The 18,196-nt window shown below is 45.0% G+C and overlaps 1 protein-coding gene across 2 annotated transcripts in view; it reads right to left on the reverse strand.

Annotated features, from left to right (window-relative positions):
- The window catches only part of IL1RAP (interleukin 1 receptor accessory protein), a 415,401-nt gene that overhangs the window by 47,152 nt on the left and 350,053 nt on the right, over window positions 1-18,196 (reverse strand). For both annotated transcript variants that reach the window (XM_082249540.1, XM_082249541.1), the window contains exon 6: window positions 4,455-4,575. In XM_082249540.1, coding sequence (XP_082105666.1) covers window positions 4,455-4,575 — 121 coding nt within the window. The remainder of the gene's footprint in view (window positions 1-4,454; window positions 4,576-18,196) is intronic.

The raw sequence follows: 18,196 nt of genomic DNA on the forward strand, positions 1-18,196 counted from the left end.
CAGATGATGACACAAGGGGGTGGGATCCCCGGGTGGCGTCACCGGGTGGCCATGCCCCGCTGGCTATATAAGAAGCTGAAAAGAGCGGAGCCAGCATAATCATGGGAGACATCGTTGGAGGAGGACCGGGGAGAAGACCAGAGGAAGAAGACCGGAGGGAGAAGATCGGAGGGAGAAGACCGGAGGAAGATTTTTAATAAAGGACTTCTCAAAACCGTCTCTGTCATTATTTACACTACACTGCCTTTTTTGGGGTGAATGGGTAGGGGTACAATGTAGCATATTGCGTCCATATTCCGATAAGCCCCCTGCCCGCAGACTGCCACTGCCCAGGGTTGTCGGGAAGAGGCCCTTGTCCTCATCAACATGGGGACAAGGTGCATTGGGGTGGGGGGGTGCAGAGCCCCGCTGCTCCAAAGCACCTAACCCCCCCATGTTGAGGGCGTGTGGCCTGGTATGGTCCTGGAGGGGGTGGGGCCGCTCGCTCGTTCCCTCACCTTTCCTGACCAGCTGGAATGCATGCTCGGATAAGGGTCTGGTATGGATTTTTTGGAGGGACCCGCGCCATTTTATTTTTCGTGGGGCTCCCCTCAAAATCCATACCAGACCCGAAGGGCCTGTTTTGGAACCTGGGGGGGACCCCCATGCCAGTTTTTTTCCCATTTTGGCGTGGAGCTCCCCCCTCAAGACCCTCAGAGTGCAAGTTGAACCACAAGTCGGATCATCCTGATCCGACTTGGATGCGACTTCCATTCAAATCAATGGGCTGAAGGCCGTATCAAAGATGGCTCAGGCAACCACTGATTTTGAATAGAGGCAGAAAAACACTGCTAAAAGCTAACGTGGCTAAACGTGCATTAGGGCCAATGGAAAAAGCTACTAAAAGCACGTTTTTACAGCTGCTTTTTTCTGGCGTTAGCAGTGGCTCTGCAGCTCGTTTTTTCGAATGCCCTGTGTGCATGAGGCCTAAAAGTTTAGGCATTCTCATTATTATTTCTTTTGTTTGTATTGGTATGACACAAAAAGTGGAGAAACAAAAAGCCAAATGTGACACATTCAATGCAAAACTCCAAAAGATGGAATGGACAAAATTAGATTATGGGCAACCTCAATTTAATATTTGGTAGCACACCCCTTGGGAAAAAAATAACTGAAGTCAATTGCTTCCTATACCCATCAATGAGTTTCTTATACCTCTCTACTGGAATTTCGGACCACTCTTCTTTCGCCAACTGCTCCAGGTCTCTCAGATTGCAAGGGTTCCTTTTCCCAACTGCTCTTTTGAGATCTCTCCACAGGTGCTCTATGGGATTTAGACGTGGACTCCCTGCTGGCCAGTTTAGTACTCTCCAGCACTTTTTGATGTGTGCTTTGGGTCATTGTCCTCGTGTAAGAACCATGACCTCTGACAGAGACCCAACTTTCGGACACTAGGCCCTACATCGCCCCCCAGATTTCTTTGGTAGTCTTCAGATTTGATAATGTCATGCACACGGTCAAGACATTCAGTGCCTGAAGCAATCCCAAAACATCCACAAACCCCCACGTTTGCCTGTAGGGACTGAATTCCTTTCTTTAAAGGCCCCATTTATTTTCCTGAAACCAGTAGAATGATAAGCTTTATCAAAAAGCTGTAATTTATTTTTGTCTGTCCACAACACATTCTCCCAAAACGATTTTGGCTTCTCAGGTAAGTTTTTTGATACATTTTTCTCTTTCGTCCACGTCCAGGGAGATTAGCTATAGTGCCATGGGCTGTAAACTTCTTGACAATGTTGTGCACAGGAACATTAAGATCTCTGGAGATGGACTTCTAACCTTGAGATTGTCCATGCTTTTCCACAATTTTTGTTCTGAAATCCCCAGACAATTCTTTGCTGCTCTTTCTCTTCTTCATGCTCAGTGTGGCACACTGAGACATACAACAGAGAGGTTAAATCAATTTTCACCATTTTAACTCAATGCTTGTGATTTTTATTATGTCATCAACCGGTTAATTTGTACATGTAAGCTTAATTACAAATTACAGGAGCAACACAAACTTGGAATGTGATTTTGAGAAGGTGCCAATAGTTTTATCCATTCAATTTTTGGAGTTTTGTGTAGAATGTGTAAGATTTAGCTTTTTGTTTCTACATTTTTTGTGTCATACCAATACAAACAAATGAAATAAACATGAGAATGCCAAAACATCTGTAATTGCAACAATTGGGCAAAGTGGTGCGTTATCTGACAGAAATGCATGGATGCCATGACTGTATATAGCCTGCTGAAGTAATATACAAATCTTGTCTGTTCTTATAAGTAAAATTTATTCCCCCTACTCTCATTTCTAAATGAGATTGCCCCTGATTTAAAGGGCCAGTAATGATGTTGGAAGGGGGGTGCTGAGCCTGACTTCACAAGAAATTTTGAGATCAGTCTATATCTTTGATCCACCAGTTGCTTTGACGTACAGTTTTCACTGACAGTGACCGTTAATAATGTATTCTGTTATAGTTTGATTATTTTTATTTGTTTTACTATCCACTATCTTTTTTTAAAGCCATTGCATTATTTTTGTTTTATTTTCCTCTATTCCTGTCATTCCAGCTCCATTTCCTGCTTAAATGCATCTCAAGAAATTTAATACAGCAGTAGCATCTCCAATACCCTATTATTGTACAAATAAGGACTCCAGTGTAATAGTCTAAACAAGTCCTACATTTATTTGCCAATTACTATGGGATGCACAAGCCTTATAATGCAATGAAAAATTTCCTTTGCTTTCTGAGTTAGCCAAAAACATCTTGCATTTGTGCCTCACTGCAGCACACAGTAAGGCTCCTTTCACACGGCCGCTTTCACATTTCTGTCATCCGCTCCGTGTGCCCGCATATCATCCCATCCGTTTGCGGATGATATGCGGACATAATGTAAGTATATGGCACTGCGGATGTCAGCGGATGACACCGCTGACATCCGATTTTCCTTCCTTTCCGTTTTTTACACGGAAGAAAAAATGGGGTTCTGTTCCATTCGTAAAAATGGAACAGAACTGACAGGAGGAAAATCGGGTGTCAGCGGATGGTATTCCGCTGACATCCGCAGTGCCATTCACTTACATTATGTCCGCAAATCATCCGCAAACGGATTGAATGATTTGCGGACACACGGAGCGGCCGTGTGAAAGGACCCTAAGAGGGTTTCAGCAACAGAGTCGCTGCTGTCAGTCCAGAAAGCAGTGGTCAGGACTGGGTGTGGCCAGGTGCTGATTGATGACCTCCAGAATTGTGAATCAACAGTGACATTTTGATAGCCAAGTCCCTCATGATTTTAGTCCATCCCACTGTAGTTTCATCGGGCACAGTCTACATGAATATCTCTATTTTGCTCTGAATTTAGAAGCACTGCATTACAAGAAGCTGCACTGGGTGGACTTCACTGGCAAGATCAACAGGTATTTATTGGACTTTGCAGGAGTCTGCAAGAAAAAAAATGATAACAGTAGATTCACTTATAATGAAGTCCCGCAGCACATTTTTTTAATGAGAGACCATAGTTCTAATTTACCTTCTGTGACACAGCACATCTCTTTGTATGTACTGTATTTCTGAAACATTTAGCTGTAAAATAAGCAGTAGACCTAAATAAAAGACACAAGTTAGCTGAAAAGTTTATGTTTGTACTGCCAAAGCAGCAGAGGCGCATGTAGAGAAAAGTTGAAGTTGCTCTTTTGCAGTTATTCAGAGTGGTAGGCTTCCTTCTAAAAAAACACCCTTCTCTATCCTTCTCCAGCTGATAAAGGAAGTACAACATATTTGAGTCTGGGAATACATAGATCATTTTGGAAAAAATATTTATTTTTTTCTTCCATGTTTCCTTGTTAACTGTTTTCCAGGTTCCAATCCCTTTAATCTAGAATTCAGAAGCCATTCTGTACAGTCTTTGACTCTACAGGCATCCACTAACAACAGAAAGGATCAAACAAATGAGCCGCTGTCATTTTATTGGTTAATGGTTATCTGGCTCCTGGGGTTGGCTGAACCCAGAAATATATGATCTTTTATATACTGAGAAAAGTAATCCAAATACAACGGTTTGTTAAAACTCTAAATACTCATACAGAGATTTATAGAAAATAAAATAAAAATACAGCACTTTCTATTTCATGTTTCTATGCTGACTGATTTACATTTGTTGGTAAGATAACACAATTATGCACATGTTCCAGTATCTTTTGTACATTCAAAACATGTGGCTTTTAGCTGGAAAATAATCAACATAAATTTAGAACACAAAAAAAAAGAAAAAAAAAAAGAAAACAACCTTTGGTGTACTTATAGAACAATTGCATTCCCTAGGGAAATCCTTGGTGAATATATTTTATTAGGGGCGCAAAGGGTCAAGAGACACTGTTCTAGATCCATTTAGGACAGGTTTCCAATAGTCATGCAATCAATAAAGCAAATTACCTTTTAGTAACATTTGGATCAGTAATGGCTTTTCTATTCCCATGTACTGTCCACCAAATCTCATTACTGGAGTTTTGCACATAAGAGAAATACACTTCACAGGTAAGTTCCATGTCTTCTCCTAAAAAAAAATTGCAGCATATAACATATCAAGGGTATAATTTTAATGAGACTATAAGTGTGTCAATATAAATAGTTGCAGAACTCAGTTAAAATATTATAATATAAAACATTTATTGTTTTATATGAAATATGTAACGCAACTGTGAGTATACATACTGCAGGTATAAAATATGCACATTTTCACTGGTCCAAAATGAAGAGCTAAATACACAAAAAATAAATACATACATTTGCTGATCTCTCCTAGCTAGAATAAATCTGGAATCTGGATGTGACATGTAAAACGGCACTTCCAGTTTCTGGTGACACTTTCCCTTGCCCTTGTGGCCAGAGAAGAAGCTAATGGAGCATGTTCAGCACTTCATTTGCTTCAACTGAAGGCAGGTGAGATATCAGGGGCCGAAAAAAAACCCTTGATGTCTCATTAAAGAGAAACTGCATTACCCTCAACTTTCTACAAATTGGCTATGGCAAAAGAGTTTAGTAGTATAGTTTGTGAGCTTCTTTTTCACAGTACCCACTGCATTGTCCTAAAAGTTTAACAAAATCTCATAACAGCACACAAAACTCTTCAAAAGCACAGTCCCGCATTTCCTTAACACTCTGCAATTCCCATATCACCATCATTTCAAAATATATAAAATAATTTGTAGCTTATTAATCATTAGATGTGGTGGCTGCATTGGTTTTCAGTTTTTAGGCTTTTTCGCTCTCTGTTTTCACCTGATGATCTCGGCAGTAACACACCTGTAAATAGCGTGCCCCCGCTTTGGATGAAGGAGCACAGGGTACCCTTTGGACAGCAACATTGTTAATCTGGGTGGAGGTTATTGTTAGATAAATTAGTAGATGTATCAATGTAACAAATTGAAGCCAACCCCCAGCTCACACTGAAGTTACACAAGCATTTACAGCAACTGTTTTTTGTTTTTGTTTTTTTACACATGAATAAATAAAAGCTGATCATTGTAAGCACCCCTATCAGTGGTACATGGTTCGCCTCAACACTCTCAACCAATACATTTGCAGCAGAGCTTGTTCTGCTGAAAATAAACAGACTTTTGGGCTGGATCATCGGGTAAGAATAAATGAAAGCAAGCCTAAAAAAGAAAACGAATACAGCCATCACATCCAAGACTTTGTAAACCTAAATATAATGAATGTTTGCTTTCGGGTTCATTGCCACTTTAATGGTGTTTAATCCTACAACCATAGGCTGTCTGCCCCTCCCATTATTTTTAATAATTGTTTTTTTTTGGGGGGGGGGGTGGATAGTTTTATTCTTATAGGGATTGTTTTTATTTTTTACCTCCGAAATCTTGCTAGTGCACACTTTTTCTTACCCTTCTACTCCATCCAAGTGCAGAGCAGCCACTTGCCTACAAGTGCTGCCAAGGCACAGTTTTCCTCCTCTTCTGTAAGTCTTACCAACTCAATTCAAACTTGTTATGAGTAGTTGGTGGAATTAGAGGCAACTGCCATCACTTCCCCAGCCATCACTATTTTGCTCAGAGGGTAATTACTGCCGTCCACCAGCTTAAGGAATGCATTAAAGTAGCAGGAGGCAGAGGAGGAATGGGGAGGAGTGATGATGGTGTGGAGAAGAAGGAAATTGGGCAGGAGGAGGAAATCTCTACAATGCAGGGGAAAAGGCAGGCAGGCAGCAGCAAATGGAAGGAGGAAATTCTACAGCCAGGGGGAAGGGCAGGCAAAGGCAAAAGGTGAAGCATAGAATCAATATAGCCATAGGCTGCTGCCTTCTCTTAAATCTTCCTTTAATGGGCAAACTATAAGAGAGGCAGTTTAGAGGCTATGCCCAATGCAATTTGTTACACATTTAAATATTTACATTTTTATAAATCCTCATTTACATTTTTACTAGTTTTTCCTTGTAAGGCTGTCACTGACGAGCGCCATCAGATTACATAGAACGGGGATCTCCTGTTTACTCGGTGGCCTCTGTAATAAAAAGTCACATCTCCTGGATCTGCATTGGACCAGTGTTCTGTCTATCATAGGAGCCGGGAGGCGGGACTTCCTATTAAAGAGGCCGCCTAGTAAACTAGAGATCCCGCTCTGTGTAATCTGATGGGCACGGATCAGGCTGGAATGGCAAGGCTGCAGATGGGCACTGATCATGGCGGCAATGGCAAAGCTGCAGATGGGCACTGATCATGGCTGCAATAGCGAGGCTGCAGATGGGCACTGATCATGGCTGCAATGGTGAGGCTGCAGATGGGCATTGATCATGGCTGCAATAGTGAGGCTGCAGATGGGCACTGATGATGGCTGCAGATCGGCACTGATCAGGCTGCAAATGGTGAGGCTGCAGACGGGCACTGATCAGGTTGCAATGGTAAGGGCTGCAGATGGGCACTGATCAGGTTGCAATGGTGAGGCTGCAGATGGGCACTGATCGGTCTGCAATGGTGAGGCTGCATTGATGGGCATTGATCAGGCTGCATTGATGGGCAATGGTGAGGCTGCAGATGGGCACTGATCAGGCTGCATTGATGTGCACTGGTGAGGCTGCAGATGGGCACTGACCCGTATTTTGCTTCAAAGATCTTTAATGAAAATTTAGTTATTTTTTTTCCTGAAACTTCCCTCTTAAAATTAAGGTGTGTGTTATATGCCTGTCTGTTATACGCCGATAAATAAGGTAAGAGAGTACCTTATGTGCCATTACAGGTGTTTTTTTTAAATACATATTTTCTGCTAGCAAGATCCAGCAAAAAAACCCTGTGTGAATTCTCCTTTAGTGAAAAACTCCTTTTGGGAGCACCTTACCTTACTTCACGTTTTACAGTGTCTTTTCATTTAAAGAAAGGACTTTCATAAGGTTTCTGGCGGGACTATTGCTAGTTACTTAGTCATGTGCAATCTTTTTGCAGATCTGAAATTTTCCTAAATTAAATGCATGCTTTGGCATTGGTAAAGCAGGGGAGTCAGTCACCTTCTAAATGAATGACAGTGATTAGACTGTATTGGGGTGTGCATTGTATGGCTATCATCTGCCAGCAGAACCAAAATATAACGTATGACAAGATACTAGCTTTGTGGCAGCTAGGGAAGCTAAAACTGGTGAACAAATACCCTGGGTAGGTAGGCTGTGTTCCCTGTATTTATCATACTTATTTCTCAAATTTGACAATGATGTTCCTTTAAAAGCCTGGTAATACGAAAACATTTCAGCTGGGAGTAGGGGTTTCAATATATGAATATTTTTCTTTAAGTGAACAAATGATTCATATCTTTGTACTGTACTGTAGTGTATGAAAGTTCTGTCTAGTACAATCGGATTAAATATTGAATCTCATTTGTTTTTGTACAGCATAGATTATACTGCAATAAATGAGCCAGCCCCACCTCTTTAGCAAGCCGTGGATCTTTCCTGCCTCATTCCTATTGCTGTTGTTGTCATCATTAACACAGAACGACAAGCATACATTCATTATACATTTGCATACTTTATGCAGAGTTTTATTTGAGGAAATTGCCCTAAACATGACCTGCGACTGTTGTGTTCTCTCCAAAAATATCTTTTTATGACATCACAACATTTCTGCTGTGTATGAAAATTAGTTCTTCACAGATCCTGGCTGATTTCTTAGGACTGTATTTAGAAGTTTAAAGTTGAACGAATAAAAAAAAAAAAAAAAACGCCAACTCATGTAGCTAAGTGTTTATTAAAAAACAATTAATGCTAAACTCTGGTGAAAAAACAATATTTTGACAGTTGCTTTGTAAAAATAAAATACCTCTAACAATTGTTGCCCCATATCTTCTGCTTTGGTAAAACGCTTACTGTCATGAATCCCCAAACTTCCATCGCTGAACCTTAAGCCGACCATACACAAATCAAAATTTGTTGGTTGAAGTAAGGAAAATTGCATAATGTATTTCCTGCCTTATAGTCGTGGCTCACCTCAGCAATTTATTCATTTGCTTGTATTCACTTCAAAGAATACAAGGAGTTCTGTCAAATGGGGGGAATGTCACCTTGTCCAAATCACCAAGGCCTGGTATACTATAAAAACGATACATTTTACGAATGGCTGAGGTGGAGAGTGAGCAGTCCGCTAATGAGAACTAGAATACAGCTGCAAGTGTAAGTGTTGGCACTGGATGTTCAGTGCTTATACTGTAGTGGTGTGCAGGCTTCAAGACAGTAAAGAGTTTTAATGACTGCAGCAGAAGCTAGATATGGGACAATAATCATTAGTGGTAGTTAAAGCGGAACTAACCCATACATTATACTGTTTCAAACAAGTATGCCGGAAATGCTAACTGCCACCTAGGCTTGTGCTCTCAACCAAACTGTCAAACCATGAAATGGTTGGCGTCATACCTGATCACATGTGCAGTACCATGACAGTTGCAGATCAAACAGAAGCTAAGATGGCAGCTTCCTTGGCTAAAAAGGATAGGAGGGTTTATTTCCGCTTAAAGTTTTACAAACTAACTGCTGAAAAACGTTCTCAGAGTTCAGCTTTATGTGTTTTTTCAAAGCAGTTAGTGTAGGTACTTGATTTGTCTTAGGCCCCTTTCACAAGAGAGCGAAATCCATCCAAGCAGATCCACCTGCTCAGCGGGGGATCTCTCCACTGATTCCTGCTGAGTAGGCGGATGACAGATCCGTGTCCACTCTGCTATGCAGAGCAGACATGGATTGCATATCCGTTTCCATTCCGCTGTCATCCGATCCCTCAGATGGATGCTGAACGTATCCCCATCCGTTTGTCTTTAGTGGACCGGATCGGATGCCAGCGGGTGCCAGTGGTGTCCGCTGACATCCACCAACCCATAGAGAACACTGTGTGTTCCGGTCGGGTCCCCCTGAAAAAAGGACAGGCAGACCTGATTGGTCCACAGGTGTGAAAGGGGCCTTCGTATTAGCCTTTTGAAGTCCCCTACACTGCAGATCTCAGACTAGAAGAGGCAGAGGCCGAGGCAGAGGCAGCAGAAGTAGCTCATCAGATGAGCTGTGATCACATTATAACAAGGAAAATGATGAGCAGAGTAACAAAGAGATGAGCTCCCCCTCACCTGTTGCTTCTCATTTGCTTTCTGATCATAGTGAGGAAAAAAGACCTAGCTCTAGAATTTAAGTGCAGTAGAGAAAAAAATCAGGCCTTCAGGATAACAGAGCTACTTCCTTCAACTTCATAGTGAACAGTCAACATAAAAAAACAATAAACACGTTCAGAATTTATGAAGTATACAAAGTGCCATGTGACAACATAAATATATGAAAAAATAAATTTATTCCATGTGAATCAGTTACACAAATCGCTGTGATTAAATGTAAAATATGCTGTAAAAATGTATAATAAACCCAAAATTCACAGATGTAATGTGTTACATAACATACATAATATTATAAAATTGTCCTCCATCAAACAGTAAAAAATAAAAAGTCCTCTTCCGATATCATCCCATGATTGGGAATGAAAATAGCTCAGAATAGTGCAGGGAGTACATCCCTCACGTGTTTCATGACTCACCACTGCTCCGCCACCATACTGCACACATAAAGGTTTACCAGAACACTATGACTCTCTACTGCAGAAAAGTCATGTAGCGCTTGCTAGTAGGACAAATCCCAATACTGCTAATGAGAATGGATCCTAGTATCCCCCTTCACTACTGATACTTTATCATCTCCAGCTATCCAATACAAAATCAAGAGAAAGAAAAAAGAGCCAAAAATGCCTATAAACTTTTTAAAATAAATGAAGCCACTCACATTATAAATGAATAACAGTGCTGTACTAAAAAGGGACCTCCAGGGACTCAGTAATCCACTTCCTCGTATGCAGTGACATCATGGAGTTCAGCACAGAGAAGTGGATTACTGAGTCCCTGGAGGTCTTTTTAGTACAGCACTGGTATTCATTTTTAATGGGAGTGGCTTCATTTTTTAAAAAATAAAAGTTACAGGCGTTTTTACGCTATGTGGAGCTTTTGGCTCTTTTTTTTTTTTCTCTTGATTATGTATTGGTTGGCCTGAGATGATTAAGTATCAGAAGTGGAGGTGAATACTCGGATCCATTCTCATTAGCAGTATCAGGATTTGTCCTACTAACAAGCTTTATGAAGACTTCCCTGTAGTAGAGAGTCATAGTGTTCCAATAATCCTTTCTGTGTGTAGTATGGTGGCGCAGTACTGGTGGGTGGTGAAACACGTAACAGATGTACTCCCTGCACCATTTTGAGCTATTGAATTCCCAATCACTAGATGATATCTGAGGAGGACTTTTTTTTTTTTTTAATTGTTTGGTAAAGGTCAATCTATCATTAATATTTTGTGTTGTGAAACACATTACATACATCTATGAATGTTGGGTTTATTATTATTTTATTGGTTTTCAATGTAGCATATTTTACATTTATTCAGTGATCTTTGTAACTTATTCACCTGGAATAATTTATTTGTTTTCATATATTTAGGTTGGCACATGGTACCTATGGGCAGTCCCAGGGGGTACAGTATACTCCCTCTCTCTGCTATAGGTACTCAGTTTTGTTACAAGCAATGTCAGAAGAATTGCAACTCCACAGAGGGGTGGGTGCTGTGTCTATCAATGAACATCAGAGAAATGGATTTTACGCTAAGTCAAAAATCCCATTTTCTCTTTCGTTCATTGATGGACACAGCTCCTGATCTTCTTAACCATTGGGACGTCAAACAGGAGCTCAATCAAAACAATTGGAGCCCACCTTTAAAGAACAAGACACCCTCAAAAAGGACCAGGTCCTCTAAACAGCAGCCTGAAAACCGTTGTGGCCAAAGGAAGCATCTGCAGATGCCAAACATCTACTTTATAGAACTTTGTGAAAGTGTGCACCGACGACTAGGTGGCCGCCTTGCAAACCTGCGTCACTGACGCCTGATGACAGAAGGTCCAGGAGGCACTTAGCGCCCGAGAAGAATGTGCTTTGACAGGAAAAGGAGGAACCTGACCCTTGATGGAAAAGGCCTGAACCACCGTCTTTCTGATCCATCTGGAAATGGTCGCAAAAGAAGCGGACAACCCTTTCTGTGGCCCATCCGTGAGCACAAATAGTGAGTCTGATTTCCTGGACCATATTAAAGGCATGCAAAGCAATTTCCTTTGGATGTTTTGGCCTGGGACACAGGGAAGGCAACACAATGTCTTCATTCAAATGAAATTCAGAGACAACCTTTGGAAGGAACGACAGACAGAGGTGAAGAACGACCTTATCTCTGTGAACCACCAAGTAAGCTGAATATTAGGAGAACGCCGCAAATTCCAACACCCTGCATGCAGAGATGATAGCCACCAAAAAGGCCACTTTCTGAGACAGCGTAAGCAGGGGAATCTCCCAAAGATGCTCAAAGGGAGGCTTATGGAGGACTGAGAGCACCAAATTGAGGTCCCAAGACGGTAACGGAGACCGCACTGGAGGAGCGAAGTGGCAAACTCCCTGAAGAAAGGTACGCACCAGGCAGTGTGTGGCCAAGGGCCATTGAAAGAAGACCACTAAGGCCGACACCTGGCCCCTGATAGTACTCAAGGCCAGTTTCTGCTCAACCCCCCCCATTGAAGGAAGGTCAAGATCTGAGCCACCGAAAAAGAACAAGGATGAACCCCAAGAGACTCACACTGTGCAATGTATGTCTTCCACGTACAATGGTAGATCTCCCTAGAAGTAGATTTCCGAGCTTTTATTAGCGCTGGAATCACAGACTCAGACAAACCTTTATCCATCAGCACCTGGTGTTCAACAAGCAAGCCATCAAAGACAGCAACTGCAAAGCAGGATGGAAGATTGGTTCTTGGGACAGCAGATCCTCCCTGAGAGGAAGATTCCAAGGAATGTCTGGGACTAGCCGCACCAACTCGGCGTACCAAGCCCGGCGAGGCCAGTCCGGGGCCACTAAGATGACCGGAATCCCTTCTGCCTCAATCCTGCGTATAAGTCTTGGCAAAAGCTTGAGAGGAGGAAAGGCATAAATCAGACAATACTGACCCCCACGGGGCCACCAGCGCATCTGTGGAGTCCACCAGAGGATCCCGTGACTGAGCCACAAACCTTTGCACCCTTTGGGACGCCAACAGATGAACCTCGGGAATGCCCCACTGGAGACACAACTGATGAAACACCTCTGGATGAAGGGACCAGTCCCCTTGGTCCAACGCCTGAGGTAATCCGCCCTCCAGTTTTCTACCCTAGGAATGTGTATGGCGGAGAAGGTTGGAACAAACCGTTCTACCCACCTTAGAATGCCGGCTACCTCCAGAGCCGCCAGGACACTTCTTGTGCCCTGCTGGTGATGGACATAAGCCACGGTCGTGGCATTGTCTGATTGAATGTACACTGGACATCCCTGAAGACGATCAGTTCAATGTTCCAGGCACAGTCTGATCGCTCGGAGTTCCAAGATATTAATCGGTAGTCTTGACTCTTCCAGTGCCCAGATCCCCTGAGCAGAATTTTTGCTGACGACGCCTCCCCAGCTGGACAGGCTGGCATCCGTGGGGACCACTGTTCAATACAAGGGGAGGAAGGATTTGCCCAGCCAAAGCGCCGGAGAATGAAGCCACCATATCAGCAACTCTTTCGTTCCCCGGCTCAGCCGGATCTGATTGTCCGGAGACTGCGGAGTCTTGTCCCATTTGGCCAAAATCTCTCTTTGCAGGGACCTCATATGGAATTGTGCAAATGGAACTGCCTCGAAGGTAGACCCCATCAGGCCCAGCGCCCACATGCAAGTCCAGAAGGATGACCATCTTCAGAACAGCAGGTGACGAATTGCAGCCTGCAGTTCTGGAGTTTGTCCAGAGGAAGGAGCATTCTGGCTAAGGTCGAGTCCAGAGTCAGACCCAGATAGTCCAGCTTTGTGGACAGAACCAGAGCAGACTTCTGAAAATTCAGAATCCAGTCAAACTCCAGAGCAGTAGGAGCCCAGTACCAGTCCAAGTAGCCCAGTACCACGTTTCCCCATTGGCATAAACAATGCTAGCACCGGGGCTAACACATCCTTGATGTCAATAGAGGCAAGAAAATTGCCCTAATGCAGGGATGTCACAACCGTGCGAATTGACTCCATTCTGAACTTCTGCAAACAAAACAGTTCAGCGCACTGAGATCCAGGATTGGACGCACCTTGCCTTCCTTGGAACTGTAAACAGGTTTGAGTAAAAAACCTGAAAACGTTCTGATGTTGGAAACCAGGACAATCACCCCTTGAAGTAACAGGTCCTGTACTGCCCCAGACAGACCCTGTAGGGGGTCTGGGGACAGGCGCAAGTTGGAAGCAAAGAACCTTGCCAGGGGGTAAGAGTGAAACTCGATATTGCAGCTGGACAGTAGGATTTTGTGGACCCACTTGTCTCCAACCAGGGAAGTTCACGGGTCCGGAAACCAGCGAAACCGTCCCTTACCCCCGATACGGGTAAGGGTGCACCTAAATGCTGAAGGTGCCTAAATGTCGAAGGAGCCTTGTTCACCGGTCTGGATAAACCCACTCTCGACTTGCCAGACCAAGTTCATTTGGATCTACCAGAAGAGACCCTGAATGGCTTTGATCCCTTGTCAGTCGCCCCTGAGGGATGAAAAAACTTCATATGTGCCGAGAAGGATGGCCCACATCTACGGCAAGGGGTTTTGGCCTTACTAGCCTGTGGAAGAAAGGTACTCTTCCCCCCTGTGAGACCCTTAATGATGTCATCCATGGTAGCTCCAAACAGACGATCTCCATGAAAAGGAAGATCCGTCAAGGCCTTCTTAGAAGACTGGTCTGCAGACCAGCATTTGAGCCAAAAAATACGCTGAAGGACCACTGCTGAAACAGAGAGCCTAGCGACTAGGGGAGCCGCATCCAAAGAGGCATCACAGAGAAACTGCAGCCCCTGGACCAACTGGTCCGCCAGCTCTGCAAAGGCAGGTGGGAGCTGCTCCCCCTCCAGGTCATGGCGTAAAAGCTTAGCCCACTCGGTCAGTTTGCGACACCAGTGCAATGGTAAATACCAGCCTCAGTGCCAAACCAGCAAGGGTGTACATATTGCAGGCCATAGCCTCTGTCTTCCTGCCAGCCAGGTCCCTAAAGGCTGGGGACTTTTCAACCAGAATCATGGTTGCTTTGTTCAATCTGGAGAAAAGAGGGTCCACCCCGGTGGAACAGTCCACTTTTTAGCAAGGGACTCCTCATAGGGGTACCACATAGCAAATCGCTTAGGGACCACAAGGGGATATTTTGGCCGTTCCCTCTCTTTAGTGACAATTCTATCAAAAAAGCGGGGAAAGGAAACACCTTTGCCGTTCTGGATGGCATGTGAGTGCCAAAGGGAACCAACGCCTCCGTTGCACCTTCAGCTGCATCCTCCATTTTTAAGGTCTAACAATCATTGCGCGGTTGCAGAAGTGGAGGAATTATCCTCACTATCTGAGAACTCAGGGTGTGTGGTCGCAGACCTAATGGAGTGTCCTATGTCCCCAACAGCCGAATCAGATTGAGGATCTGAGGAGACAGATGAGGCAGGGGACGCTGGCCCGCCACCCAAGAACCACCTCCACCCTGGACTCAAAAGACTCCAGGACTGCCGTCAGTGCGTCAATGGATGGTTGGGACCTGGAGGGCCCCACAGCCTCTCAGGGGGGATCAGGTGGGGAAATGTGCTCCAAAGACTCCGTGAGTCAATAGGAGGACCCACAAGAAAAGGTGTAAAAACACTGCTAAAGGACACCCACACCGCTCTGGCAGCACCACTCGGCCACCAGTAACAGAGCACCCATATGATCCACAGCAGAGAGGGAGAGGACCTCACCAGACTCACCCCCCAGCAGAAACAGGCATCCAGAATAATCTGCACTCCACGAGCGGGGATCAGGAAGTGAAAAGATTATGATCAGCACCAGGGGATTAGGTGGGGCTCACACTGCTCAAATCACCGCCCACAGGGCTGCACTGTCATGGCCGCCGCTATTTTCAATGGCAAACCACCGCAAAATCGCCACCGGACTACAAAAACATGACCGCCATGGATTTAGCACACAGGCTACAGCAAAATGGCGGCACCACAAGGTTCCCAGGAGGGATCCCTAGGTGTCAAGGTCTTACTTTACCCTCCTGTTGGCAGCCATCTTGGACATTTGCAGACTGCTGCCTCTTATAAACTCTGATTGCATCATCACTTGCCTGCTGCCTGGGTGTCGCACAGTGATGATGCTGCACACCTGACTATATCAAATCACCTGATGAGTTGCAGTCCTTACCCTTGTGTTTGTGCTCCAAGGTGCATCTCTGCTAGCAGTCTTCTGTTCTTCGTGTACCTCCGTGTATGACCTGGCTGGGCTGACGACTCTCCTGGCTCTTGACTCCACATCAGTAGACTATCTGGCATCAGCAGACTACCCACTTCTTGACTTGCCCCGGCTTGGATGACTACCCGCTTCTGGACTTGATCCCAGGTTGTTCTCCAAGGTGCATCTCTGCTAGCAGTCTTCTGTGTTCCTCTGTGTATGACCTGGCTGGGCTGACGACTCTCCTGGCTCTCAATCACGCATTTCCAGACGATCTGGCATCAGCAGACGACCCGCTTCTGGACTCGACCCTAGCTTGGATGACTACCCGCTTCTGGACTTGACCCCGGCTTGTTGCTGTTCTCACTTCCTCACTCTTGCTGTTGTTGTTTGCTTTATTTTACCTGCATCCCCATGTGGTCTGGTTACCTGGCACCCTGACACTAGGCCTCAGAAAACAGGACAGGCAGGAAGGGGGGCCCCTGGAAGAAGCCCCCACCAGGTACAGCCCCCCCACAGCCGATCACCCAGTCGCCGGCGACCCCCATCGCTGGCACAGCATCCTGCCCCCACCCCAGGGGGTGGACTAGGCCACCACACATCCCCAGCATCAGTAAAGGAGGGGGGAGGGCGATATGGCCCAAAGGGACCACCAGACCAATGAGGGGGGTGTCCAACAGGAAGGAGGGGAATCCAGGGGTCCGACTGTACCATTGAGGGGCCCACATCCACCCCAAAATCCTCCAGGGAAAGAGGGGGGACAGTCACTTACCATACCAGGAACCAAACGGGCACCGCTCCAGACAGAACCTCCTCTCCATCGAAATGGGGGGCTATCGACCAGGAGGAACGCTGTGACTTGGGTCAAGACCCTGGTTGTATGCGACCTCGCAAGGTGTTTAACTCGCAGGCCAGCTCCCATCCGGTGGGGCTATGTCACGGTCAACCTAGCACAGAGCGGAGGTCTACGCACGCTCACTGTCTAGACTGGGGTGACCACTGGAAATAGATTATCCAGCCCGTTGCCCAGTTCGGCAGCTGATTGTACATCTCACAGGAAAAAAAACAAGAGAAATAAAAACTTCTATCCAAAAAAGAAAAAATTGCCAGGACCAGAGATCCCAGCAAGAAACTAGGTCCTTACTGCTGACTAGGCAGAAAAAAACTGAGTACCTATAGCAGAGAAGGAGTATACCCCTGGGACTGCCCATAGGCGTAGCCAGACTTTTTTCTGCCTAGTGTCCTACTCCTGTAGGGGGCAGTATAACCCAATGGTTAAGAAGATCAGGAGCTGTATCTGTCAATGAATGAAAGAGAAAAGACTTGTGTAGTGTTTTCCACAAAATATCTCAGACATCTTTTATAGAGCAATAACGAAAAGATCTGTAAATATGAATATAACTTAAAAATAGTGATATTGCACTGTAATGAAACAAAATGTGCATGTTTTACACAGATGGCCACTTTACAACCCTTGACCATGAAACATAGGGCACTTCTGTTAGGGAGATCAATTCTCAATGATGAAAGGGGGGGGGGTTGTCCTCCGTGGTCATGCAGGGAGTGCCACGATGACACTGGGGCAGCTCTTCTGGAAAGTAGAAGCGACTCCAACTGATAGGACAAGAAAGGGAGAAGGCACCTCTAAGTGCAGCACAGACTACCTTTATTGGCACACAAAGATGTAAAACTTACAGGATGGACGAATAAAATAGGCATGTGGCAGCATTACTTGGGGTCCATTCTCGACCCTGTGGCTCCGTCTCCCTTGGTCGTGAAGCAGCAAGGAGGGGGGGGGATGATGGAATTAGAGAGTCCAACCAGGGAAAGTACTTCCGTCCAAAGCCGCGTTGGAAAGCACGCCTCTCCTGTGGACCGCACGCTGCGTAGTGACGTCAGGGGCGGTAACGCATTTCGGAGCATGCGCAATAGTGCTCCTTCATCAGACTAATCCGAAACGCAGTACCGCCCCCTGACGTCACTACGCCCCGTGCGTTCCACTGCGGCCTCGGACGGAAGTACTTTCCCTGGTTGGACGCTCTAATTCCATCACCCCCCCCCCCCCATTGCTGCTGGACGAGGCGGAGCATGGACACTCAGTTGTTGCGAAAGGAAATAAATCCGCTACCATGATATGTGAACAGAATCAGCCAGTCAACACTATATAATATGCAATCTACAGTAATCCCTGGCTGCCAATTGGCCAGCTGTGTGCCAAGTCCGCTTTGCTAAACTGTGTAAGGCTGACTTGTTTGTGTCTGAAAATAAATAAATCATCTCCCATGATGCTTGGACGGCATTAGCCAGCCTACTCTACATAATTCATCCACTTTGCTATGCCCACTTTG

This window comes from Pelophylax lessonae (genome assembly GCF_965119305.1).
Source record: "Pelophylax lessonae genome assembly, chromosome: 3".
NCBI classification, from domain to species: domain Eukaryota; kingdom Metazoa; phylum Chordata; class Amphibia; order Anura; family Ranidae; genus Pelophylax; species Pelophylax lessonae.